At 37.7% G+C, this 25,050-nt stretch overlaps 3 protein-coding genes across 5 annotated transcripts in view; 1 reads left to right on the forward strand and 2 right to left on the reverse strand.

Moving 5' to 3' along the window:
- Positions 1-285: 285 nt before the first annotated feature.
- tmem71 (transmembrane protein 71) lies at positions 286-6,027 on the reverse strand. Of its 2 annotated transcripts, XM_027137873.2 has the most exons (11): positions 5,774-6,022; positions 4,634-4,764; positions 4,410-4,459; positions 4,269-4,317; positions 3,687-3,896; positions 2,181-2,362; positions 1,926-2,093; positions 1,159-1,228; positions 1,004-1,062; positions 566-612; positions 286-401 (listed from the first exon to the last, which is right to left on the reverse strand). In XM_027137873.2, exons 3-11 carry the CDS (start codon positions 4,438-4,440, stop codon positions 378-380), a joined length of 840 nt encoding a protein of 279 aa, XP_026993674.2. In that variant the 5' UTR covers positions 4,441-4,459; positions 4,634-4,764; positions 5,774-6,022; the 3' UTR covers positions 286-377. The 2 variants fall into 2 exon arrangements, with proteins under 2 accessions (XP_026993674.2, XP_026993673.2); XM_027137872.2 differs by lacking the exon at positions 4,634-4,764 and having other exon boundaries at positions 5,774-6,027.
- Positions 6,028-8,074: 2,047 nt separating this feature from the next.
- On the reverse strand, positions 8,075-15,629 carry ift57 (intraflagellar transport 57 homolog (Chlamydomonas)). The gene is made up of 11 exons (XM_027137858.2): positions 15,275-15,629; positions 13,245-13,419; positions 13,022-13,140; positions 12,865-12,952; positions 12,120-12,185; positions 10,869-10,988; positions 10,627-10,698; positions 10,409-10,540; positions 9,032-9,094; positions 8,635-8,701; positions 8,075-8,545 (listed from the first exon to the last, which is right to left on the reverse strand). Exons 1-11 carry the CDS (start codon positions 15,427-15,429, stop codon positions 8,364-8,366), a joined length of 1,239 nt encoding a protein of 412 aa, XP_026993659.1. The 5' UTR covers positions 15,430-15,629; the 3' UTR covers positions 8,075-8,363.
- A 490-nt stretch (positions 15,630-16,119) lies between these two features.
- The window catches only part of med17 (mediator complex subunit 17), a 9,501-nt gene continuing 570 nt past the window's right edge, over positions 16,120-25,050 (forward strand). Inside the window, exons 1-12 of one of the 2 annotated variants that reach the window (XM_027137859.2) lie at positions 16,120-16,276; positions 17,031-17,287; positions 17,398-17,561; positions 18,247-18,466; positions 18,549-18,685; positions 18,775-18,856; positions 19,005-19,157; positions 20,020-20,150; positions 20,468-20,652; positions 20,732-20,869; positions 21,452-21,569; positions 22,281-22,440. In XM_027137859.2, coding sequence (XP_026993660.1) covers positions 17,038-17,287; positions 17,398-17,561; positions 18,247-18,466; positions 18,549-18,685; positions 18,775-18,856; positions 19,005-19,157; positions 20,020-20,150; positions 20,468-20,652; positions 20,732-20,869; positions 21,452-21,569; positions 22,281-22,440 — 1,738 coding nt within the window. In that variant the 5' untranslated portion in view covers positions 16,120-16,276; positions 17,031-17,037. The other variant, XM_027137860.2, reaches the window with a different exon arrangement.

Below are 25,050 nucleotides of genomic sequence, written 5' to 3' on the forward strand. Positions count from 1 at the left end.
TTGTTCTTTCATTGTACACTATTTTTAAGTGCTCTTATAGACTTGATATGCTTTACTAACTAAAAAAAAATGTTTCTTCAGTGGGAACTGTTATTCACATTTGAATTTCTATGATATAGAATAGAAAAGTTAGTGAGTTATTGAACGGTTAGGAGTGACTTCATAAGTAAAGTTTTTTTGGTTATGTTGCTTCTCACATTAAAATTTTCTGAATCGTAGACAATATACAAAGACAAATGATCACAAACATTAGAAAACTTTTGGCCATTAGTGATGTGCATTCTTACATGCTTGAGTTATTTGAGATCTGAATTTAGTTATTCACGTCTTGCTTATTTGTGTCTGTTTGAGCGAGTTAGGCCATGTGTGTTTCTTCATCACTCGTTTCTTGATGTGATATCCTAAAGGAAAGATCCAAAGTGTATTATGAAAGGGTGTTTCATAAGTAAAAGCACTAATACATAGTTATATATGTGTAGTATTCATATTGAACTTTAAATCAAACTAAAACCTATGTCTATAAATAGTTATATATGTATATAAAGGGAGTTTAAAATCAACTCACTTCAGTCTTGGTCCAAACTGTGTGTGCTGTTCTAGGCTTAGAGCCACCTGCCACAAATGCACACATATATTTAAATATTCATGCATCTCCGTATAACAAACAGCAAAAAAAAAAAAAAAGAAATATAAAAAAAGATATTTAAAAACAACTTTTTAATTTACAAATTCCAAAATTAAATCTGTTCATCTGCTGGTTACACTAATATTTTTATATGAAACCTACAAACATTCAGCCACTCCTTCTTCAGATACTGCACTAAAGAGAATCTCAGACTGACACCCAAGTGTATCTATGTATTTGTGATGTATACAGTCCTGTATAGAGTTTTGTATACAGCCCCCTTTGGGTGTTCCTGCGAATTATACTTTATTAAAGCTATTACAAGTCAAATCAAGCATAACGTGTGTACATTTGCTATGCTGGTTATGTGTAACTCACGTTTAGATGATATCAGGAAAAGGACAGCCACTGCCACAGCAATTCCTCCACACACATATCTGTCAGGATGTTAAGTAATTGCATTGTTACTCAGAAAGACTTCTAATTTGTTGCTCATTTTCTCACTTATATATGCCTTACTTTTCAAAGCTTACCTGGAAAATATATTTGCACAGACACAAAGTGTGAAGAGGAGGACAATGAAGGTTTTCCTAAATGCTGCATCTACAAATAAATTAAAAATGATCTACATTACAGCAAAATCGTTTACGAACAACCTCAATATCAATAAGAGTATGAGATATCTAAGCACATATAGGCTAGTAGGTACTGTATATAGTTATTTACTGTTGTCCAAGTGTGCTCATGGTGTCATAAATTATGAGTGCAAACTGCATACATTTGTGGGACCTTGCACATCATTTCGAAAAGCATTCAGAATGATGGCAAAAAGTAACCTTTTGCAAAATTTCCCTTTTTGATGTATTAAATTAAATTTGATCTAATTAAATCATATGATGAGCAGAAATACATGTTGTCTAGGCAAGATTTGTTTAAGATCAAATTAATCTTAGAATAAGTAAGATACCAAAATGGACAGGACACCTATATCAGAATTTACCCTTGAAATTTAGTACTTTACTGATTGCAAATAGTTGTTTTTAACAGATATAATGGAAATTAAACTTTTCTATGAACATATAATTTGAGATAGGGTTAGGGTTAACTTAAGTTAACTTAAAATAATTATATTATTATTATGATTATTATTATGATGATGATGATGATTATTATTATTATTATTGTTGTTGTTGTTGATAATAATAATAAACATTTGAATATGTTATAAATAATATGTTGGTAGTAGGACAACATTCATAAGTATTCTGAAATGCACACTTGCACAGCATTTTCCTCTCACCTGAGGGTGGATTTGTGGGTGTGCAGTAACATTTACATTGTGGTGGAACATCAGTCAGACTATTCAGTGACTGAGCAGGCAAAACAGGAGCAATGCAGTCTTGAGAAAGAGAGTCTGCCTCTGGTAAAAATATTTCTTTGTCTTTAGTATGCTCACTTGCTGTGGGATCTGCAACAGACACACACATAGGTCCAGAATATACACGTACACACACATATTGGTCTAAAAACTTGTCAAAATTAGCAGAGTCCTCACCATATGTAAAACTGACAGAGGTGTCTTCATCAGTGCTTCCGCTAACATCCAAACATGATGACAGTTCAATAGAGGACAATTTACCCTCTCTGCTAAAAATACTTCCACTGAGTAATGACTGACTGATGTCATTCAAGAGTGTGGCAAAAGACCTTCGGGTTTTGCGTCTTCGACGGAAAATTCTAAAAATCACACAGACACACAATATACTGTATGTAAACTCTGTAATAATGCTAAATAAAAAGGATAATTGCACAAGTCAAATGAGGAACTGAAAACGAGGGAAACAGTCTTGTTGAGTTAATACATATTCCACAGTTTCAGCTGGAGCAATGACCTAGAAACAGAACATGGTTGATATTTCACACATTAAATGTACTCTTGTCCTTTACTAAGTAAATTCTGCATGTTCAGTGTTTGACATATCATTCCTGAATTGCAGTTTTTTATATTCTCCTGTTTTATATAAAACGACCTGTCACTAAAAAATGACAGCATATAGCTTTAGTGTATACAGACATTGATGTATTAAAGCTATATGATGTCATTGATTGCAGTCAAGGATTGACAACAGCAGCCAGACCATAAAACTCCCAACAAACAGTTTTTTGGATACAATCCGTGTTAGTACCCAGGAATAACTTTCAGACAGCTTCCACTTGTGTCAACAGACGTGGTTTGTCCCTTGTGCTGGTACAATTTGTCCTCTATATCTTTGATATGTCTCCCATTATATTTTGTGTATTGGAATATTTTATGCACTGCTCTTATTAATGTAATGTGAAATAAGTGAAGATTGGCCACCAGGTGCTGAATATATATCCATAAAACCTCAAACACTATATTGACCAGTGGCTGTTTCATTTGTCCAACACCTGTATGTTAATGTGGCAGGAGGCATGGTCAGGTGTCAGCTCCCGACAAATTAGAGGTAGTTTGAACTGGCAGGTAATGCATAATAAAACTCACCCGTGTCTTATAACCGTGGTTACTTATTTGTGTCTGTTTGTGCTTTCTTTTTCTATTTTCGACGTAATCAGGCTTTGTTATGAAGAAATATGGCTGTACAAACTAGTGTATCTTTCAATTTGCGCAGTGGTGTTTCAGTGGTTAAGACACTGGTGTACTGAATGGAGGGTCATGAGTTCAAATCTCAAACACAGCTAAGTTGCACTGGGTACATAACAAGGCCCTCAATTGCTCAATTGTATAAATGCAATGATCTTTCATGTCTGTAATTTGCTCTGGATAAGGGTGCCTACCAAATGCCATATATCTAAACTTTATTCAGAAAAACATAATTTAACTAACTAATAAGTATAAACTAAACTAATTATTTAACTAATAACTAATTATTTAACTTAAACATAATTATGATATGTGTCCTATAATATAAAAATTTTAAAAAAGTATAAGGTTGACAGTCTTCTCTTACTTTCCTTATTTCATTTTCTTTTGTCTGTGCTTTCACTCACACTCACACACTGTGTTTTTAATTGTACTGACCGAGCAAGATTTTCTTTGTAGGAAATGTTGGTCTGTGTTGGAGTGAGGGTCATGTTACCCTGGTCATCGGTAACAACACTGTCTTCTGTTAGTACATAGTAGCCATTTGCAAGTAGGCGTGGACTTCGACGGCAGACATGCACTAAGCCTGTTTCTGGGTTGGTGGAGAAGCACTCATAAGAAACATCAGAGAGGAAGGATGCATCAAAACTGAGGAAAAGAAAAGAAGAGCACAAAAGCTTAAACATAGACATGCAGATATGCTCATAATATGTTCAGTCACAAAAGAGAACTGCTAAAGTTGCCATGTTGTGTTCTGGGTATTGTAGTTGGATGCCGTTATTGACATTGAAAGAACAGAGATCACTCCCATTTGTGTTGTGTTTAATAAGCATTGTGAATACCTGTGATATTTCAGGTTTTGCTGTTCAATGCAGGTACAAATTGGTGTAAAATTTTGTTTATATTTTTACAAATATAACTTATTTGATTATGAATACATGAATGTGTGGTACAGATGTTCCTAATAAAGTGACTGGTGAGTGTATATATAATTAGTATTGCACAGCATCTGGTCCGTACCTGTAGGATGGCTGATGTCTCAGTGTATTCCTGGTTTTTATAGGTGAACCTACACGAGGTATAGACATATAGCAACATTAATATTATATCGAAAATGTGACTTCTGTGTATGTAATAAAGAGAAAGAGAGAGAGTACTAACTTGTTATAGTTTCCGTGAAGAATTTATCCATGGTGCTACTGCTCCACAGCCTACAAAACACATACCCACAGGCAAGTTTATCTAATCTTCACATGAAGCACTAATCACATTCTACACACACACACACACACACACACACACACACACACACACACAAGATTCCTAAGGGCACAGGGAGAAATGCATTAAATAGCTATTAGTTCCTGATATTTTGTCATACTTACTTCTGCTAAAAATCTAGTGCATTTTTCCTAAATACGGAATCACTGATGAAATACTCATCAGTAACCACATCAGGTCATCAGCTGAATGAGCACAAGTCACAACAGCCATATTCCAAAATCTAATGGAAAGCCTTTCAGGCATAGAAAAAGAGATAAACTCCACAATTATGCACACTGTTTTGGAAAAGGAGGTACAATCATATATGGGTGTGAACCATTCGTGACTTCTAGCTACACATAAGAGTTAGCTAGCTAGTTTTCTGAAAGTCTACATAATAGAAAATGAACTATATTCTATCTAATTTCTCATGTGACTGAAGCATGATAGGGTGGAAAAATACTTCACATGTCCAGGGAGTGAGTGAATGAATCACATGAAGTGTTTTGCATCTAAAAATAAATTTAGAAAGAAGACAGCCTGAAAGAAAGAGAGAAAGGGGGGCTTATTGGGGGGCTTGAGCAAAAGCACAAAGAAGCAGGAAAAGGGAGGAGCTAAAGAAGGCTGACAACACAGGAGATGATGCTGGCAAAGTGGGAAGTGCAATACCACTTCCTGTTATTTCTGCATTCAGAAGCTCATTGGTTTCATGGGTTTTATTCAAATTTGTCCAACCAGTGTGGTTTCGAAATTCAGCTCAAACCCGGATTAAATGGGAGGGATGCGCCAGGTATGGCATCGTGCGTAAAATGTGCCAAATCAAAGGGCGCAGCAAAATCTGTCATGCTTAGTATTAGCGCAGTAGTATGATAAACTACAAACAACCGATTACAATCTGATGGGAAAAATTCACCAATTCGTGTGGCTGCATTTAAAATCTCAACACAGCCTTTTTTTTCTTTTCTTTTTTTATCTAGCATTAAAGGCACGAACAATAGACAGACATACAGACTAACCAGCAAAATGTTGTGGAGTAAAGATTACATAAAAACATACAGGTTACATAGTAATACTCTATATTCTAGTTTTCTTTTAGCATTATAAACTTACTAATGTCTAAACCCAAACTTTGCAACAGTACCTTAAAAAAACACACACACTTCTAGCTGATTTATAAGAGTTATATAGAGTCTCTGTACTACAGCAAAACATTCCTACATGACATGCTCATAACATGACAACACAATAATGGACAGGCTTACCAGCTCTCCTGTGCGCAAAGGAAAAACAGTCGCAACGTGAAATTAAGCGTGGAGCTTTGAGATCCCACCTCCAAATGAATAGATCAAATACAGGACGCTTTCCTCTCAAATTCCTCCAATATATCCAGTTCTGTTTGGAAGAGCCTTGCTTGTGTAAATGGTCTGGCTTTATCAGACCAGAACAGACCCTTGGCTGTCCACTTACAGAGCCAGCAAAGTGTTTCATCACAGACGAACCCTGCTGAGAACCTGGGGGCGGGGACACAGATACTGCATAGAAATATAGAAATCCCTATAGTTCTCTATATATCCCTATCATCTGACACATCGCAGTACTAGAAATATGTTTAGAAAAATATTTTCACTTCTTTTTAATTTAATTTACCTCTTCTGCTCTCTGGTCTGATTACCGAACCAACAATGTGATTTGACAATATGAACTTGCAAACTAAATATAAGTGGTCAGAGTGGTATGGGTTTATTCTACTTCAGTTTAGAAATGTATAGGAACTTTTCAGAGTGCATGACGTCATAAGTCAAACGTCAAAAGTGAGAAACAATATATTTAAAAAAAAACACTGCGCATGAATTCATAATTAATAATGATTTATCTATAATATAATAATAATAATTGATTAATTAATTATTAATCAGTATAAAATATTTTGATGAATTTGAAAAAGATTTTACTATTTTACTGATTTTATATGTTGCGATTTTGTTTTCCCTCCAAATAAACAACGTTTTAAACATTAAAGAAAAAAGGTGCAGAATTGTGAAAAAGGACCAACGGATTGGTTGCACAACACTGCAGTGAAAAATTATAAACACAAGTAGACAAGACATGGTAGAAAACACAGGCATTAGAAATGGCTATGAAAGAAAATACAGCACGCAATAGCCCCTGCAGAAGCTAGACAAAGACATGTTGAAACGAAATGAGCTTAAATAAGGTAACTAAAGACAAAACAGGTACTGAGTACTAATGGGTGGAGAAACAGGTGTAAATGCTAATGGGTGGAGAAACAGGTGTGAATGCTAATGGGTGGAGAAACAGGTGTGAATGCTAATAGAAGAAATGGCAAATATATATACAGGTTTGTCCTCTGGTGGTTTGGCTGGGAAATGTCAAATAGATAGATACAGCCATAAATCAGTGCTAATATGTGTCCCACCAGTACAGAAAAAAAAATATCCCAAAAAGATTACGATAGGAAATTTACCAAACTTTACCTTAATATGCTTATAGTAACTATTTTTTATCTACGAACTGAAAATGATCGGTCAAGTAAGACCTGAGACAGGAGAGAGCTGTTCATTTAACTCCAACATTTTCCTATGAAATAGTAGAGCAATGATTAATGGTGTCAAAAACTGTGCTAAGGTCAAGCAATACCAGCAAGAAGAGACAGCCCTGATCAATGGTCAGTAGTGTCATTCACTATTTTAACAAGTACTGTGCTATAATGAGGTCTGAATCCTGACTGAAACGTTTAATTAATGATATTCCCATGGATGTATGAGCATAACTTCTGTGCTACAGCATTTCTTCGAATCTTGAGATAAAGAGGTTTGTCATTAGCCATCCTTAGCAACAGTAAGTGACTAAGTGATTCTACACAGCTGTGGGGTTGAGGTCAGGTTTTTAAAATTAGGGTTGTTATGTATAACCAATGTTTAAAATTTCATATTTAGGTACATGGCCAGTGGTAAGAGAATTAATTATCCCTCCAGTGACATTTTTCTTAGAAATACTGCAACAAGTACAAAATAAATACACCTTTCACAATATAGATCATATAATAATGTTAACTTCAAAGCATCTTTTCCTCTGACTTAGTAGTATCCAGAAGGATGAGATTTTTCGTTGTTGCAGCGGTATGTTGAAAACATACATAATTTTAGTAATAAATACATTACTGTACACTTAATCGACTCTGCACTTGCTCACTTTGGTCCTTATTCTACATATGAGGAAGCAGCATCCTCATCGGATTTATAACCAATAAAAACAAACAAAAACAAAAAGATTTTGAGGTAGGACAGTAATGTTTTGGCTTCAGTTATTAGTTTTTTTGTAACCTTCCATCCTTCAGCGTTAAATTAATCAAGATAACAGTAAACAAGTTTTAAGTGCCAGTGTGGCTGTTGTTAACTCTGAGCTAAACACGTTCATGGCTGCCACAATTTTAGTTAGTGGTAACAATATTTTTAGTCATATATTTTACTTATAAGATGCATTTTTTTTTTAAGAAACATCAGCATTATGGTTATAATCATAAAGGTCAGTTCCCCATAAAATGAAACTTAAAATATGTAGATTTTATTAGAAACAGTCAGCATAATTATAATCCTAGGATCATCATGAAAATGAATTTCTTAGTATTTGTACCATGTGTACATTTACCACACTCTACTGTCATATGTATGTAAAGAAACTGATTTAAGTGTTATCAGTTAAAAGAGTTCCTTTTTATTAATTTCCAAAAGAGACACACACACATAGTATACATACATACATACATACATACATACACGTATATGTATACTGTGTGAGTGTGAGTGTGTCTGGGTATGTGTCTGTATGTAGTTATGAGTAGGTGTGTGTAGTAGTCTCTGTGATGTGTGTGGCATGCATGTCTCTGGTCATGTTGCTCTTTTCCTTGAGTTTGGCCTGTAACAGCGTGTGTTCCATCACCCCCATACGCACATCCATCTCCTGGATCTCCTGCTTTAACTTAGTCAGACTCTGCCGGATCTTTACTACTGGAACTGTAAAACAAACATTCATTTATACCCAGGAGAGTAACAAATGCTTGCAGGAAAATGTACAATAATATGATATACGTGTGTTGTTTCACCTCCGTCTGACATGCTGCTGCCCTTCTCATCCATCTCCTGTTTCACTTTCTCAAGCTCCTCACTGATCTGTACATAATATTACAAAATATCATTAGAGGCGATAAAAACTTGACACATGAATGCTGGTGTATATGACTGTCTGGTATGTTGAATGTTTTTGTGAAAATATCTAATGTTATATCACAGGTTCCTAACCTAACAGATCTGCCCTGGCATATTGTAGTGCTTTCTCTGTTTTTACACATTTGATTAATCGTATCAGCTAAAGCTGCCCTTATTGAATATAAGTAGTTGGTGATAGAGCAGGGAAACACTAAAATGTTCAGGATAGTTTTAAATACACAGACTTTAAAAAGTTTCTCTGTGAGAGGAGAGGATCAGTAGTGGTTATACCACCTCTGCTATAGTTCTGGTTCTTTCAGTCACTCCTCCACTGGCCTGCTGATACAGCTCCTTGGCCTACACACATACACACAAAACAAAAGATGGTAAGTATTCAAATAAAAGCTGCTGTTTGCAAGATTTTTCATTTCTTCTGCTTATGGAGTGCTTATTTCTGATTAACAACCAGTCTTTTTACCGCACAAATATGAGATAAAAATGAAAAAAGATGTATATAGTATACACTGATCAGCCATAACATGAAAGAACAAACTGACAGGTGAAGTGAATACTATTGATTATTTGATTACAATGGCATCTGTGAAGAAGTGGGATATATTAGGTATCTAAGTGAACAGGTACCTAATATATTTTTCAGAACTACATTTGAAAAACTAATGTGTTGAAAGCAGGAAAAATGTGCAAGGATCTGAGCAACAAATTGTGATGGTTAGACATCAGAGCATCTTTCAAATGAAGGGTCTGGTAGAGTTTTCCTATTATGCTGTGTTCCTCCCCAAAAAATGGATCACAAAAAAATCAACCAGCTCTGATGCACATGCGCTCATCGTAGGTGCTTATAGCAGTGGGCAGGGGTCAGCATGGGTACACAACTCAGTCTGCAGCTATAAAAGCCCATATGTAGAAAGCTTATGGCGTCTGTCAAGCAAACATTGACACCTCTCTATCTTAACCAGCTCTAAAGTTTCAGCTATTTGTAGTAAAGCAGCTTGTCAGCGGAAGTGAAACAGACAGCCTAGCCTTCACACTGCATACTGGGAACACCCCACAAGACCTGCCATTTTGGAAATGTTCTGACCCAGTCGTCTAGCCTCCACAGTTTGGCCCTGGTCAGATTCTTCTGATTTTCCTGCCCCTTGCAGATCATAACATAACTTTGCGAACTCACTGTACAAATAGAACACATCACAAAAGGCTAGTTGCTGATATCTGATTTTCTTACATTTGAAACCATTTAACTAGACGTAGAAGCAGTATTTGCTATCCAAAATGGGGTTGTAAAAACAACTTAGTATTGAAGTCTCTCTGAGAATCTGAGAACTGAATCTTCCTCTGAGAATCTGAACAATTCTCCAGATGTTTTGTGCAAATGCTGCATTTTCAGGGATTTGAAAGGAAACATAATTCAGTAAACCTCAGTGAGATACAGCCTTGCTATATGCTAGACTTATCTATTCCCAGAAATATTTACAGCAGTGCAGCTTTGTAAGATCATTAAATTTGAAACCATCCAAAAAAACCCAAAAAACTCATTATATTGTATGCATGATATTAAAAAACAACAATAGTCAGGCCACTGCAAAATTTGAGTTTTTGAAGCAAGACCCCAAACTGTGTTCCCCATCAAGTTTACCTTGCTTAGAATTTTACCTCACAAAATTTCGACTGTGCATTCCTGTATTCTGTGATGAGGTGTTCAAGCTGTGTGTTGATGTACTTTTCTCTGCTGCTCACTTTCTCTTGAGTCTTACCGATCTCCTCCAGCAGTTTATCTAGATATGTCTGAAACATACATATTCACTGAGCCCCAAAAGCAAACTATAGAAAAATATACAAACTTGAGCCCAATGTAAATATGTGTAACATACCTTGGCATCTTTCAAAGAGTTTTTGATGCCATCCTGGTGTTGATGCATTTGGCTCACATGGCTCCGCCATTCCTGAATTATTATCAAAAACATAATTACTCAACACCAAACTATAATTAAACAAATCTACAAACCATGTGTAAATGGTTGGGATCAATGAAGTTATCACAAGGATTTATTTTTACTCTTTGCCACATAAGTAAGACATGATTTGTATGATTTGTAGAAATAAAAGCTCTAACCTTAATATCTGTGCGGACCGATACTTTGAGCTGAGGCAGAACCCTTTCTACCTCTAGATTCCACTCTGCAGAATCTGTCTCTGACTCCAGGATCATCTCTGGTCTCTGCCCCCTCACCTCCTTTACAAATTCACATATTCACTTGCAAACATATTTTCACAAACATTTATTTTTAATTAAAAACTAAAATGTCACATTAATATATCAGATATCAAGCTTATTGTTGTGCATCCTATTTCCACCGATCACAGCTGAGATGATTACCCTATGTTCAATTCTGATAGGACTTCTAAATGACCTACTAACTAGTGTTGCATGACCTTATTCCAGCATTTGACAGTATTGAATATCATGGTCCACTTGATTGGCAATTTTGGTGTAGAGAGAACAGCCCTCTATGACCGCTCTGCAGCTCTCGTTTGACCGGTGGTTATTAGTTTGTAGATGCGAATGGTGACAATGTAAAATTTGTTGTTCCACAAGGTTCTGTTTTAGGCCCTCTGCTTTTGTCCTTATGTATATATATAAAATCTAACTCTGGGTCGAATTAAAGGCAGATGAGAGGCACCAGCTTAATAAAGTTGAGGAATGTGTAAAAATATTAAACAGCAGATGCTTATTAACTTTCTCTTATGTAACTCTGACAAGAAACAAATACTTGCTCTAGAACCACTTGCCACCAGATTTAACTGATTACAGAGTAACTCTGGATGGCATTTGTTTCATCATGTGCAGCAGTAAACATCCTTTCTTGGTGCATAAACAAGTTCCAGTTTTATGATCCCCCATGCCTACTCTAATCTAAAGGTGTGTGCTATTTGTTCGTACCTCAAGCAGTGAAGGCTGCAGCAGAGCTTTCTCTTACAAATTATTATTTAAGGGGTATGTAAAGCTAAAGAACAAAATACAGAGATATATTTGAAGAAACTACTGAGCACTCAGGACAACATGATAATGACCTAACAGGACAGCTAGGTCAAGGCAGGAGTGGCTTCGGAACAAATCTGGTTAGTGGTACAGCCAGATCAAGGTCTTGAACCTGTCACAATGCTTCCTATCCAACCTGACAGGATAGTGACATAGCTAATTCCAGGTATGCCACTATATGACAGATAAACAAATGTGTCCCTTAAACAAGCTTAATGTCTGATTTATTTAAAAATTAACTGTCAGAACATGTTTTGTGAGAGTCCTGGGTCCAGGTCTCCTAATTCAGACAGTGAAATCACTGCTGCTAGTTCTTAAACTTACATTCTGGCTAGTTCTGGACTTCAGTTCCTCCAGATCAATAACGTCTTCATAGTCAGCAACCTCCTCCTACAAACAGAAAGGATTTAATGCAGTATTGTATTATGTGGAGTTCAGCTGTCATCCCTTAATATATTGGAACTTAAATTCAATTGAATTTGCATTAAATTGGCTGAATTGTGTAGGAAAAAAGTCAAAAGCGAGTGGAGGACAATGGATATACACATTACAATTTCAAAAGAAGCCTATACTACCCCAACCAAGAACATCTGAGACTTCGAAATGTGGCATTCCTGATGCTTATGCAGGTACCGTGGCAGGTGCACTGCCCAAGGCAGGAGAAGCTTAAAGGCGGCATGGTACTACATACTGACTAGATTCCATGTCTTTAGGACATAAACTCTGGTCTGAATGATCAATTTCATTAAAGAAAAAAATCCAAACAAAACAAAAACAATAACATCTCATTGCAAATAAAACCCATCAAAACAGTAGTATAGTGGATTTGGTAATAACAGCATTATACTGTAAATGTTTATTACAGTAGTAGGCATGTACACACACACGCACACACACACACACACACACACAGATATGCTGTAAATTCTTACACCATTCACATTATTTGCAATACACTTAAATGATGTCGAGATATACCGTATTTTATGTCAAAAAACAATCACTGTCTATGTGCACAGATTTATAGACCTTACTGTATGTGTAACATTGTGTTAGTGTGTCGACTCACAGTCAACTCCTCCACTTTGCTCAGTGTGAGCTCAGCATCATCCTCCATCACAGACTCCTCCTCCAATTCCTCTGTGGGGTAGAGAGGCCTGAGAAAAAAAAGGAATTATTAAGAGCTCTTCTATAACATTCTTGTATCTCCCTCAGTTGTGCTTTACCTCTGCCAAACAAACTGTCTACACTTCAGGGCTTCCTCTGCCAGGCGGTCCAAGACGTAGCACACATGTTCCCCAGAACCAGACTTCAGCTTTGATGGAGGAAATTCGACCAGCCCACCCTACATCAACCACACAAAGAATGGGAATGTTCTTTATTCACACTTTCTCACACATGGAGTCGCAAATGCTCACAATAATGTATTGTTTTATGGTAGTAACTGACCAGCGCCCTAAGGTGTGTAAGGATGTTTGAGACAATCCCGTTGGGGTCGTCATATTCATGTGGTGTTTCAAATGACCGGCCACACAGTGTTATGAGCCAAGCTGCAATGACACTGAACATGTAGAATTGTTCACCAGGGTTACTCGGTGTGTACGAACTTGATACAAAATAATGCCTGGAAGAGAGAAGGAATGAGATAGAAGTAGTCAGATTTTAGTACATTTTGTTCAATGTGCCAAGTCAATCATGCATGCAATGAAATCTGAAAATGTACATTTACCATGTCAACGTAACGACAAAGGGAGTTTAAAATGAAATAGCTGGATCTTACAATATATATCATGTTTAGCTGCTGGTGAGCAAGACAACGGGAAGAGGAGGGTAAGCTCCCTGCTGTGCAAACAATTTACACCTCTCCATATTAATAGAAGTACAGAGATAAAATGGATAGCACCAAATAAGGCTTTTTTATAATAAAATTAAAACTTTTAAACCAAATAGGACATTTTTATAAATGTTGAAGTCATCGCTTGTGCACAAAAAAACATACACATATAGATATAGTTATTAAAGAAAAAAGTTTCACATAGTCACAGATGTCATCTTTGAAATGCATATATTATAAATTGTAGAGCACTATCTATTTTTGCTATGCTAAAGGTAATAGCTTTTTTTACTGTTTAAATGTCTCTTGGTCTCTCTCAGTCTCTTGTCTGATAGCCATATTCCTGACGGATTCTGTAAACTTGGGACTGCATTACATCCTGCAACACCTGGATAAATCAGGGACTTATGTGAAGATCCTGTTTGTAGACTTCAGTTTGTCCTTTAACACCATCATTCCAACACTGCTGCAGTCCAAACTAACCCAGCGCTCTGTTCCTAGCTGGAATTGTTCTCCAGTCTCACTAGCTGCCACCTATCTGTCAGTGGATTACCAGCTTTTTGACAGATAGGCAGCAGCTAGTGAGACTGGAGAAATTCATGTCAAATAGCAGCTCTGCCATCACTGGTGCCCCTCAAGGTTGTGTTCTCTCCCCACTGCTCTTCTGCATGTACACCAACGACTGCACCTCTAATGACCCCTCTGTCAAGCTCCTGAAGTTTCTGGATGACACTACAGTCATCGGCCTCATCAAGGACGGAGACAAGTCTGACTACAGACAGGAGGTTAAAGAGCTGTTTGTTTGGTGCACTCACAACTTGGAGCGCAATACACCCAAAACAGTGATGATGGACTTCAGGAGAAAAAACCCTGCACTCCTACCACTCACCATCATGGACAGCACTGTGGCTGCAGTGAAGGCATTCAAGTTCCTGGGCTTTACCATCTCCCAGGACCTGAAGTGGGACACTCACATCAACACCACTGTAAAAAAGGCCCAACAAAGGATGTACTTCCTTAACCAAATTAGGAAATTTAACCTGCCACAGACATCAGACAAAACCAGACATCAGAAGACTAGAGAATGGTTTGGACTGCTGAAAGGATTATTGGTGCTCCCTTACCCACCTTTCAAGAACTTTACATATCCAGAGTGAGGAAATGGGCTCAAAAAATCACTCTGAATCCCTCAGATCCAAGTCATCTGCTTTTTAACTCATATCATCTGGTTGCCGCTACAGAGCCCCAAATACCAAGAACAGTTTCTTCCACCATACAATCCACCTCATGAACAGTTAAATGTTCCCCAATTACGCAATAACAAAGTGCAATAACCTGACATTTATATTTGTTACCACCTCCATCCTAGAACATCCCTGCATCTCATTCTATTCTATTATCATCTATAGCACAACTGTACATACAATTTATTTTTCAAATCTTTTTGCCTATTTGTATTTACATGTGTATTTATTTCTTATTTTTATTCTCTGTGTTGTCTCTGTGTACTGATAAATATGACACTTTCTCATGCAAACTTGACCACAAAGATTCTGAAAGACAAGCTTGACGTTATTATATTATATAAGATTATATTTACAGTTTTTTTACTCTTATATTTACTAGTTACCGAAGAGGTCTTTACCTGGAGAGAGGTTTCATATTGTGCTTTACAAGGACATGTTCCTCATAATCCAGCAGTTTTAGTTTATCTAACAAATCCTCCATAATGAGAAACATCTGGTGCTGTAACCCAGGACTTCGGTCATCTTCGTCTTCTCTACGATTCTCATCTGCCATGATTTTCTTGCCACCCAAGACGGTTAGTTTTGTTGTGCGACGGGTTTTGCGGTGTTTTTTTTTATACTGACAGCCAGCTGAAGTTTGTGGAATTAGTTCGCGAGCATTAACAGTATAATTCTGCTAGCTAGCTGCTAGCTTCTCTCAATGCTGGACACAAACGGCTTGTTGTGGTTACCGTTGCTAGGCTGCTACACAACGTCATCAACTAACGAAATATTTAAGTTTGCTTCCGGGTAAAAAAAATAAACAAAATAAAACTTCCGGGTGAAATATAGTTTTATTGTGTATATATATATTTTGGGGTCTAAATAAAAGTTACATCTTATATAAATGTAGTCACTATCAAATATGAGCGAATGCGTATAAATAGCAATTATTTATTTGTTTGTTTGTTTGCAATAAAATGAAAAGCACAAATCTGTACGAAATAATTTGAACTTAAAATATAAAAACATCACAACTATATTTACTAAAGGAAAATGTAAAGTGTGAATCTTATGGAAATCACACATTTGGAAAAACAGACATATAATAGTTTAGTTTAAGTAGATAATCATTAGAGTTCATGTGGATATAAACACATTAAACCTTCAGTGATGATGCTGAAATTTGTACTTATGTTAAAATGAAGGAATAGTAAAAACAAAAAAACTAATGTATTAAACCGGGTGCTGATTTTATGACATTTCTGGTTATTATATTATTTTACTATTTTCATCACGATCAAGTAAATGGCGCTCCGTCCCTGTAGGGGGCGAAAAATGGCGTCGGGCTGATTTCGGAAACACGTCCACGAAGAACCAAATGTATCGCTTGGACTGATAAAGAGAGCTGTTTGTGAACGGTATAAACATGTAACTCTTTATTTCATTCTATAAATAAAGGTGTAATTGTAATTACTCCAGACGAAGCTTGTGAAGTTGGAGGTTTAATCAAAGTTTTCTCTGTTGTCTAGTGTTAATGTGTAAATAAATAATGTGTAGCATCAGGCGCTAGTTAGGAAAAGACAGAGTGGTGAGTTTCTGTTCCTTTACTTCAACACTGTCTGTTACTGTGATGGACTGAAAGAGAGAGAGAGAGAGAGAGAGAGAGGAAAGAGAGAATGAGTGAGAGAGAGGAAAGAGTGAGAGAGGAGAGAGAGAGAGAGAGAGAGAGGAAAGTGAGAGAGGAAAGAGAGAGAGGAAAGAGAGAGAGAGTGAGAGAGGAAAGAGAGAAGAGAGAGTGAGAGAGAGAGAAGAGTGAGAGTGAGAATGCAAGAAAGAAAAAGAGAGGAAAGAGAGAGAGAGAAAACTCCTTACTTTAGTGCCAGCAAAACTACTTAACACTAGATGTATAGGGGACTCAACAAAGACCTTTAGACAAACATTTATAATCATTTGCTTAGAATTTAATCTAAAAATATCAGTTAACTAGTTGAACTCATCCAGTCTTTTAATGTAACGTGCTTATGTTTCACTGATACCTGATTGTTTAAAGTTTGTTTAGGACTTTTTGAGGTTGGGTTTAGATGGTTGTTTTGGAGTAGGTTGAAGGAATACAGTAGTGATTTGTGTAGTGATCAGATGATTCTGTAGTGTTTCTGTCTGTTTTGTTTACAGAAACTAAATGAATGAGAACAGAATGTCTGGGGTCCCTGCAGTACGTGTGAGTATCGAGTCATCCTGTGAGCGACAGGTGCAGGAGGTTTCGTTGGACGGAGTGGAGACGTACGTCCCACCACTTTCCATGTCCCAAAACCTTGCAAAGCTTGCACAGCGCATTGACTTCGGCCAGGGATCTGATTCAGATGAAGAGGACCAAAATGCACAAAGCAGAGTGTCTGACTGGAGTAAGCAAGACCTGGATGGGGAAGAGGGTAAGAATTGTGTATTATTATTATTATTATTATTATTATTATTATTATTATTATTATTATTATTATTGCTTTCATTGACAGTTGATAATTAAAACTCCACATTTTTACAGGACTGGTGAAATTCCAACCTTGTTCTTGGCCATGGGACTCTGTGAGGAACCATCTTCGGAGTTCACTGACTGAGATGTGTGTGCTGCATGACATGCTCAGTGTCATCAAGGAAAAGAAATATATGGCTCTTGATCCAGTATCGCAGGATCCCGTTGTTGTCAAAGTAAGAAAACACAAGCAAATATGTTTCTTTCTTCTCCCTTAGCCTACCGTATTATATTTCTTAGGGTTAATCATCTGGGATTCCAACACACTAGATAAGCAATACAATCTGAAAGAAATGTAAATTAATATTGTTCTACCACCATGTTTTCAATCTTATTGGTCAGAAGCTCAAGAAGGCCTCTGGTATAAAGAGTTAAGAAATTAAAGGTGGTAATTATTGGAAAAGCAGAATAAAATTTCTTGCAATACCCTGTGTGCATCTAACATAATCTGAATAATCTGTCAAAGTTGTCAGATTACTTTTTATATGTATAATTAGGCTTAAGCCGCCACCTGTCTTTACAGCTGCTTCTATGCTTAAAGAAAAAGATTGTCAAACAGGGAATAGGTCTAATTTTAGATGACTTTCCACTCCATGCTTATGGTTTGTGCACTATAATGAGTTAAACATAATGAACTGTTGTAGTATAGCAAATGGAAATCTTGTAGCTCCGTAGCGAGCTAGCTCACCCAAGGGTTTGACATTCTGCCTTTTTCAGTTTTCTCTGTCATTGTTCACAATTTTTCTTCTTGGTGTTTAATTTAGTGAAATGTCTCTTCTTCTCTTTGTGCACTTTAATATATACTGTATGTAATCGATTGCGTGATCATTTTCATCAGAATGCATGTCTGTCGGTTTCCAGACCCCTCAGGTTTTCCAGTTGATCAGTAAGAAGAAGTCTCTGGCCACTGCAGCCCAGTTGCTGTTGAGAGGGGCAGAGAAGCTGAATAAATCTGTAGCAGAGACTCAGGAGCAGTGGCGTCAGCGGGATTTTAATGCAGAACTGCTACACTTGCGCTCACAGTGGAAGTTGCGCAAAGTTGGAGACAAAATCCTTGGCGATCTAAGCTACCGCAGTGCAGGTGAGTCTATGGCTATGACTGTTATGCGTTATATAGAAGGATATGCTCCGGTTGTAATTAAAGTGTCCTCTCATCCCTATAGGGTCAATGTTTGCCCATCATGGCACCTTTGAGGTGATTAAAAACACAGATATTGATTTGGATAAGAAAATTCCAGACGATTACTGTCCACTCAATGTTCAGATTCCAAGTGACCTTGAGGGCTCTGCATACATTAAGGTAAAGATTATATACTGTATTAGACATAAAGCATACTGATATAACCTAAAGCCATCCTTACATTCTGTTGTGGTTTTGTACCTCTAAAGGTGTCTATTCAGAAACAGTCTGCTGATATAGGAGACCTAGGAACAGTCAGTCTTTTCAGGAAGCCACCCAAAGCCAAGCCAGGTAGGTAGTGAGCAAAACGTCTGATAAACTCACATGGGGCTGGACAGATAAACCACACAACACACATGCTTAAAAGGCACAAACTTCACAAAGGTTCTTGCAATATCTCTCTTTTCTTCTTCCTCTTATCTCTTTTTTTTTCTCTCAGGCTCGCAGGCATGGCATCTAAAGCTGGAAGCTGCACAGAACGTGCTGCTATGTAAGGAGATATTCGCTCAGCTCTCCCGAGAGGCAGTGCAGATAAAATCCCACATTCCACACATTGTTGTCAAAAACCAGATCATCTCCCAACCTTTTCCCGGTAAAGACACAATTTCAGTTATTTGTGGCTGACATGGAAATGTGTATGTTGAGATGATGTTTTGCAAGTGTGATCCTGATCAGTGTGTGCAAGCAGTGATTGTGGGCCTTAAAGGTGCGGTGCACGATGTTTGAGAAGTGCTTCAGAAAACCGAGTCGGGCCGACAAACAAAACAAACGTATAGCCAGTGAGCAGAAAGGGGCGTGTCTTGTCAATATGTGGCTGAGAGAGTGTTCAGTGAGCATGTCTGACATTAGCAGAAAGCGATTGAAACATTGACATGGCAGAGAAAAAAATGCATAAAATGGATAAAAGCGAAAAAGGACTTATGATAAGGCAAGAAGCTCTACCTGTGATCAGCTTTCCAGCGCTGGAGAGAACTGAGCGTCTTCCCGCGTGAAACGGAGCTAAACCTTTCATGGTACAACACACAGTACTACAAAAACACATTTGTATTACCATAGTATTACTCATTGAGTTCATTTACTGATAAAAGTATCCCCTTGGCCAGTTGCCCCAGCAGGTTCCGCCATAATAGTTACCGGGTTACGTATGTATGTGTGGGGCAGAGCTATCAAAACAGGGGTGACACCCATTTGGGTTAGGGGTGTGTTTGTTTTGGTGATTTCAAATGTCAGCGTTAGCTTTCAAACATCGTGCACCCCTCCTTTAATGAGGTGTGTGGGACTGTGTGTCTACAGTATATAAATCACAGGGTGTAGATAATCCACGTATGCAAATGTATGTATTTGTATCTCATGTACTTTTAGGTTTACTTGTTTGCCGACCTGTTTTATTGTCTACTCAAAGGTTTGTTTGCAGTGTTTGGTTTCTATAGCTAACAGCCTGTCTGTAATTGTAGGCCTTCAGCTCTCCATCTCATTGTGCCACTCAACTACAGAAAAGAAGAACCATAGAGCTTCACCGGACAAAACCAAACCAGATGACCATCTGTATGTGCTGGAACACAACCTGCACCAACTTATTAGAGAGGTGCAAAAAATAAATATATAAGTATGTAATAAACACTCTCGATGCATATGCTGTTATACCAGCTTGTTTTAAGCATGTGTATACATACACAATGGCCCTTAATACACAAAAGTTGTTTAGAAACATGATGTATAGATCTGACTGATTGGTGTCCGGTCATGTGCTGCCTTGCCATCAAGGGTGTAGTGTGGCCAGTGTTACCATGATGGGCTTGAAGCGTAATGAATAAGGATATGTACCTCTAAATCATGTGATAGGATACACAGCATTTTTTAAATTTATTTGAGAGATAATTTTGTAAATACCCCTGTGTCAAGTTTCACAAACAGACCCTGAGCTCCGCTGTGATGCCCCACCCTGCAAGTGCTCCATTTGCTTCTAAGCGAGTGCGGTTGGCTGGGCCAATGGCTTATGATAAGTCCGAGATCAGCTCGCTGCAGCACAACGAAGGCTTGCTGGAGAAGATAGTCAAACAAGCCAAACATATTTTCCTCAGGAGCAGGTAATGCAGACTCACGATAGAGATCATACACACTGTGTACATTTATAGGATCTGATGTACTACAGTCTTTCTCTTTCAGGACGGCACGAACCATCGACAGCTTGGCAAGTCGCATCGAGGATCCTCAGATTCAGGCTCACTGGTCCAATATTAATGATGTTTATGAGTCCAGCGTCAAAGTGCTAATCACCTCCCAAGGCTATGAGCAAATATGCAAGTAAGGTGTAATGAGTAATTTATAGGCATTGGACAGAGAGCATGGTGGGGTTGGGGGTTCAGTGTGCTCAACATGTTTAACCAGTTACTCTGATTTCCTCCCCAAGTCTAAAGACATGCATTGTAGGATTGCTGTCATCTTTTAATTGTGCGCGAGCGTCCTGTGCGCGAGCGTCCTGTGCATGAGCGTCCTGTGTGTGTGTGTGCATCCTACCCAAGGTGTCCCTATGACAGAGTGGATAGGCATGAGAGAGAATCGTGTCTCAAATAAAATGAAACGCAGTACTGATGAGACTCATTTGATGCTCGTAATGTGATCGTTTTAATTACTGTCTGAATACTTTATTATGAGCTCTAGCAGTATTGCACACTAGACAGCAGCACCAGAGGTAATAGCATAGAGAGTATGAAGTTCACTTATGGGAACCTAACCTAAATATTCCAGAATGTTAAGCACTTCATCAAATCCAGCACATAGCCTTATTTCATTATTCAGTATACATTGTGTCTCAGTGTCATCTTGTGTCAATGTCGAACAAATACTAACTAACAGAATGACCTGTTTTTGTCCCGCCTCTCTCAGGTCTATCCAGCTACAGCTGAACATCGGAGTGGAGCAGATAAGAGTTGTGCACAGAGACGGTCGTGTCATCACTCTTTCCCACCAAGAACAAGAGCTGCAAGACTTTTTACTGTCTCAGGTATATAAACAAAGTCACAGGAGCTCAGCACACTATTAATGCACACTATCTGCATTAATTGAATTAGTTGTGTTCGATAACTGAAATTTTAACTCATTCCTAATTTCTGAATGAAACGTACGCAATAAATTTAATAGTGTCCCAGAGTCGTGTATGTCAAATTGATTCATTATCAAATATTTCTGCAGACAAGGTTTATTTCCGCCACATTAAAAAATGTACAAAAAAAGTTTAGTCAGGAAAATGAATAGCAACAAATACCCTTTGGATCCCCTCACAGTTTGAAGGAACTTGAACTTTATTTTATCTAGAGGAATTTTATCTTCTTTGCAAAAAAGAAAGTGTAAAATAAACCGAGACTAATTCACAAAGACTTGATGCTGTAATCAAGGCAAAAGGTGCTTCCTCAAAGTATTAGATGAGAGGGCTGTTTAGTCTTATGTAATCAAGTTGCTTTTCTTTTTGGAACGAAGAACAAGTCGGACATTTATGTTGTTATTTATCTCTTTATAATAGATTGTATAAAGAGTGTGTTGTCTTTTTAAATCCACTGTATATTTATTGTTAAAGTTAAGATGAAGGTGTGGGGTTTTTTTTTTTGTTTGTTTTTTAGCCCTTTTTATGCTTTTTGTTTTTATAATATTAAATTATTGTATTTATTATAAGGATAAAATGGTTTACTATAATGCTTTGAGTCTGGGTGTGTTACAGATGTCTCAGCACCAGGTACACGCAGTACAGCAGTTGGCGAAGGTCATGGGCTGGCATGTGCTGAGCTTCAGTAATCATGTGGGACTTGGAGCCATCGAGAGCATTGGCAATGCCTCTGCCATTACAGTAGCATCACCAAATGGAGCTTATGCCATTTCAGGTATATGCACACATGACAACAATACTTAGAATTTACTCAGGTGTTTATGCTTCTTTATAAGTATGCATTATGCATTGGGAACATAGATTTCAGAGATTTAAATCTCATTTTTAAACCGAGTTCACATAATGCGTAATGTACCATATGTGGTCTTGAGAGGATCACAATACTCGAGAGCATTGGCTATGCTTTCACAATGCTGTTTCTTTCCACCAGAAAGAACCGGTGCTGGTTCACAGCTAGAGCTGGTTGGAAGTTGGTTCCACTTGTGAGCCTTTTAAGAACCGGTTTGCCTTTCCATGGGCTGGAGAGCCATGTTTTGGTGCTACTTAAAAACCACTTTTCCTGGTTCAGGGCTGGTGCTTTGGGTGTCGAAAAAGAAAGAACTGATTTTAAATTAGGCTCTGGCTCTGAACCAGCACTCAAACTGCCTCAGTGGAAAAGGGGCATTATAAAGTTCTGCCTTTATTTTACCTCTACATCAGTGGTCCCCAACCTTTTTTTCGCCGTGGACCGGTCAATGTTTTATCATTTTACCGCGGCCCGCTGGGAGTGGGGGGTGGTGGCTATACAATTAAATGAATAATTTTAATTTAATTGTATTTAAACATGCCTTTTCAAACTCACTACAACGCTAAATCAATGAGAACCCTGAGCTTGCTTCTTTGCAACGAGACGGTTCCATCTGGGGTAATAGGAGACAATGACACCCGAAGTGTGTTGCTTATGTCCAGTTTATTCCGTTGTTTTGTTTTGGTTGCCGTCACTGCTGAAAACCCCGCTTCACACAGATAGCAATAGGGAATGGCAAAAGGGATTTAAGTGCTGTGGTGGCAATCTCAGGGTATTCCGCCATGACTTTAATCCAGAACACCGGCAGAGTTCTAGCTCATTTTTGCTAATTTGTGGGTTAAATTCGAGCAAACACAATATACACGTACACCAAGCACTGTTAAACATGACAAAGTACCGGTGAACAGAGAGAAGAGCGATACACACCTTCTCTCCACCAAAGCTACAACACCACTGCCGCTTGCAGCCGCTCAGCTCCAGACGTCACCTAAACCTGGTCCGATATCATATTTTGCACATGCGCGGTATTGGTGCGGCTTTAGGTGACGTCTCTCAACTCCCGGTTAACCTCTCGTCTATGGAACGTCGCACAAACTCGAGAGAAATACACCACAGTAAATAAAATGGAAATAATTTAATGTTCCTTGGGTGGCCCGGTACCATTTGGTCCGGGGGTTGGGGACCACTGCTGTACATGTTGTTTTTACTTTTGTGACGCTCCTCACTTTTGAAATTATAGTACAAAAAATGTTAGAAACACAACTATTTACAAAAGGCTTGACTAAACCAATATGTTTTCAGCCTAGACTTAAACACTGAGCCTGTGTCTGGGTCTTGAACACTAATTTGAAAACACTTTTCCCGCTGCTGTAGCCTTTGACACTTGAGGTTCCAACAAATAGCCTGCAACGTTTGATCAAAGTAGGCATGGCAGATCCTTTTAAGAAGTTGGTTCAGGTACTGTGGCGTGAGACACTGAGCTTTATATGTCAGTAAATCAGGGTGAAGTTGACTGGGAGTCAAATGCCATGTTGATAAGAATTGTGTTTACATATGTTCTGGTTCTAGTTAGGGCTCTAGCAGTTGCATTCTGGACTATCAGGAGCCTGCTTATACACCTACTGGAACATCGACAATAAGGCAGACTAGGGTTCCGACTTTGTTCTGCTGTTGTAGCGACCGCTTTTACACTTGGGAACATTTGAAGTCTTCAGCAGGAAATTGGTGTTAAATCCATAATGAGTTCCGAAATTATGCTGACATACAAGTAGGGATGGGTATCGTTAAGGTTTTAACGGTATTCCTACTCTTACCGATACTGCTTAATGGTCTGGCACTTTAACGGTATTCTTATCGGTACTTTGTGTTGAAATACAAGTACTTTGTACTTTCACATGATTAAGTTAAATATGTGTCTGCATTTCATCATTACAAATTAATTTCCGGATATAATTTCTAAATATTATACATTTGTTAATGCACCAGCGTGAAAGCTACAGAAAAAATACTCTAAATAGGCTATTTATATGTAGGCGATTTTGTAAACTAACTTGAAGTGCTGTGCATTTAGCCAAATAAATGTTTACATACTGATTGTTCTTTAATTGGGATTTTAAACACAAGTAGAAAATATGTTGAATGCATAACGTCATTTCTCCCAAAAGAAATCGACAGTAAGGCAAGCAAACCAATTAGGGAGATTGTACCTTTTATTTTAAATGACGTGAACGTCAACTCAACATGATTTTAGCATACCTGACGTAGATGACCATGAGTGAGTCCTATTACATAAAGAATAATCATCTTCTGGACATTTAAAAATGAATATTAATGTCCCCAAAAATGAATTTGCCTAAAATATCTATCTATACTTGTACACTCATTCAGTGAGTCTGGAAAGTATCACTGCAACACTAACACTGATTAACACTCACTAATGTAATATACAAGATGTCTTTATGAAAATCCTCCACGTTTCTTGTTGTAAACCATTCTACCACAAAGAATGTCTGTTTCTAATCAAATTCATTGTGTTTT

The sequence above is a fragment of the Tachysurus fulvidraco genome, chromosome 22, assembly GCF_022655615.1.
Source record: "Tachysurus fulvidraco isolate hzauxx_2018 chromosome 22, HZAU_PFXX_2.0, whole genome shotgun sequence".
In the NCBI taxonomy this organism is placed as follows: Eukaryota; Metazoa; Chordata; class Actinopteri; order Siluriformes; family Bagridae; genus Tachysurus; species Tachysurus fulvidraco.

What these genes read in the sequence shown, in the direction of transcription:
- tmem71 (XM_027137872.2), bottom strand. Translation starts at nt 4,440, where the DNA reads ATGGATAAATTCTTCACGGAAACTATAACAA. An exon ending in TGTGCAAATATATTTTCCAG is followed by an intron (nt 1,063 to 1,158) that starts GTAAGCTTTGAA and finishes ACATCCTGACAG; the next exon opens with ATATGTGTGTGGAGGAATTG. An exon ending in CAGTTTGGACCAAGACTGAA is followed by an intron (nt 402 to 565) that starts GTGAGTTGATTT and finishes TCTTTCCTTTAG; the next exon opens with GATATCACATCAAGAAACGA.
- ift57 (XM_027137858.2), bottom strand. Translation starts at nt 15,429, where the DNA reads ATGGCAGATGAGAATCGTAGAGAAGACGAAGATGACCGAAGTCCTGGG. An exon ending in AATATGAAACCTCTCTCCAG is followed by an intron (nt 13,420 to 15,274) that starts GTAAAGACCTCT and finishes TCTCTCTTCCAG; the next exon opens with GCATTATTTTGTATCAAGTT. An exon ending in CGGTCCGCACAGATATTAAG is followed by an intron (nt 10,699 to 10,868) that starts GTTAGAGCTTTT and finishes ATAATAATTCAG; the next exon opens with GAATGGCGGAGCCATGTGAG.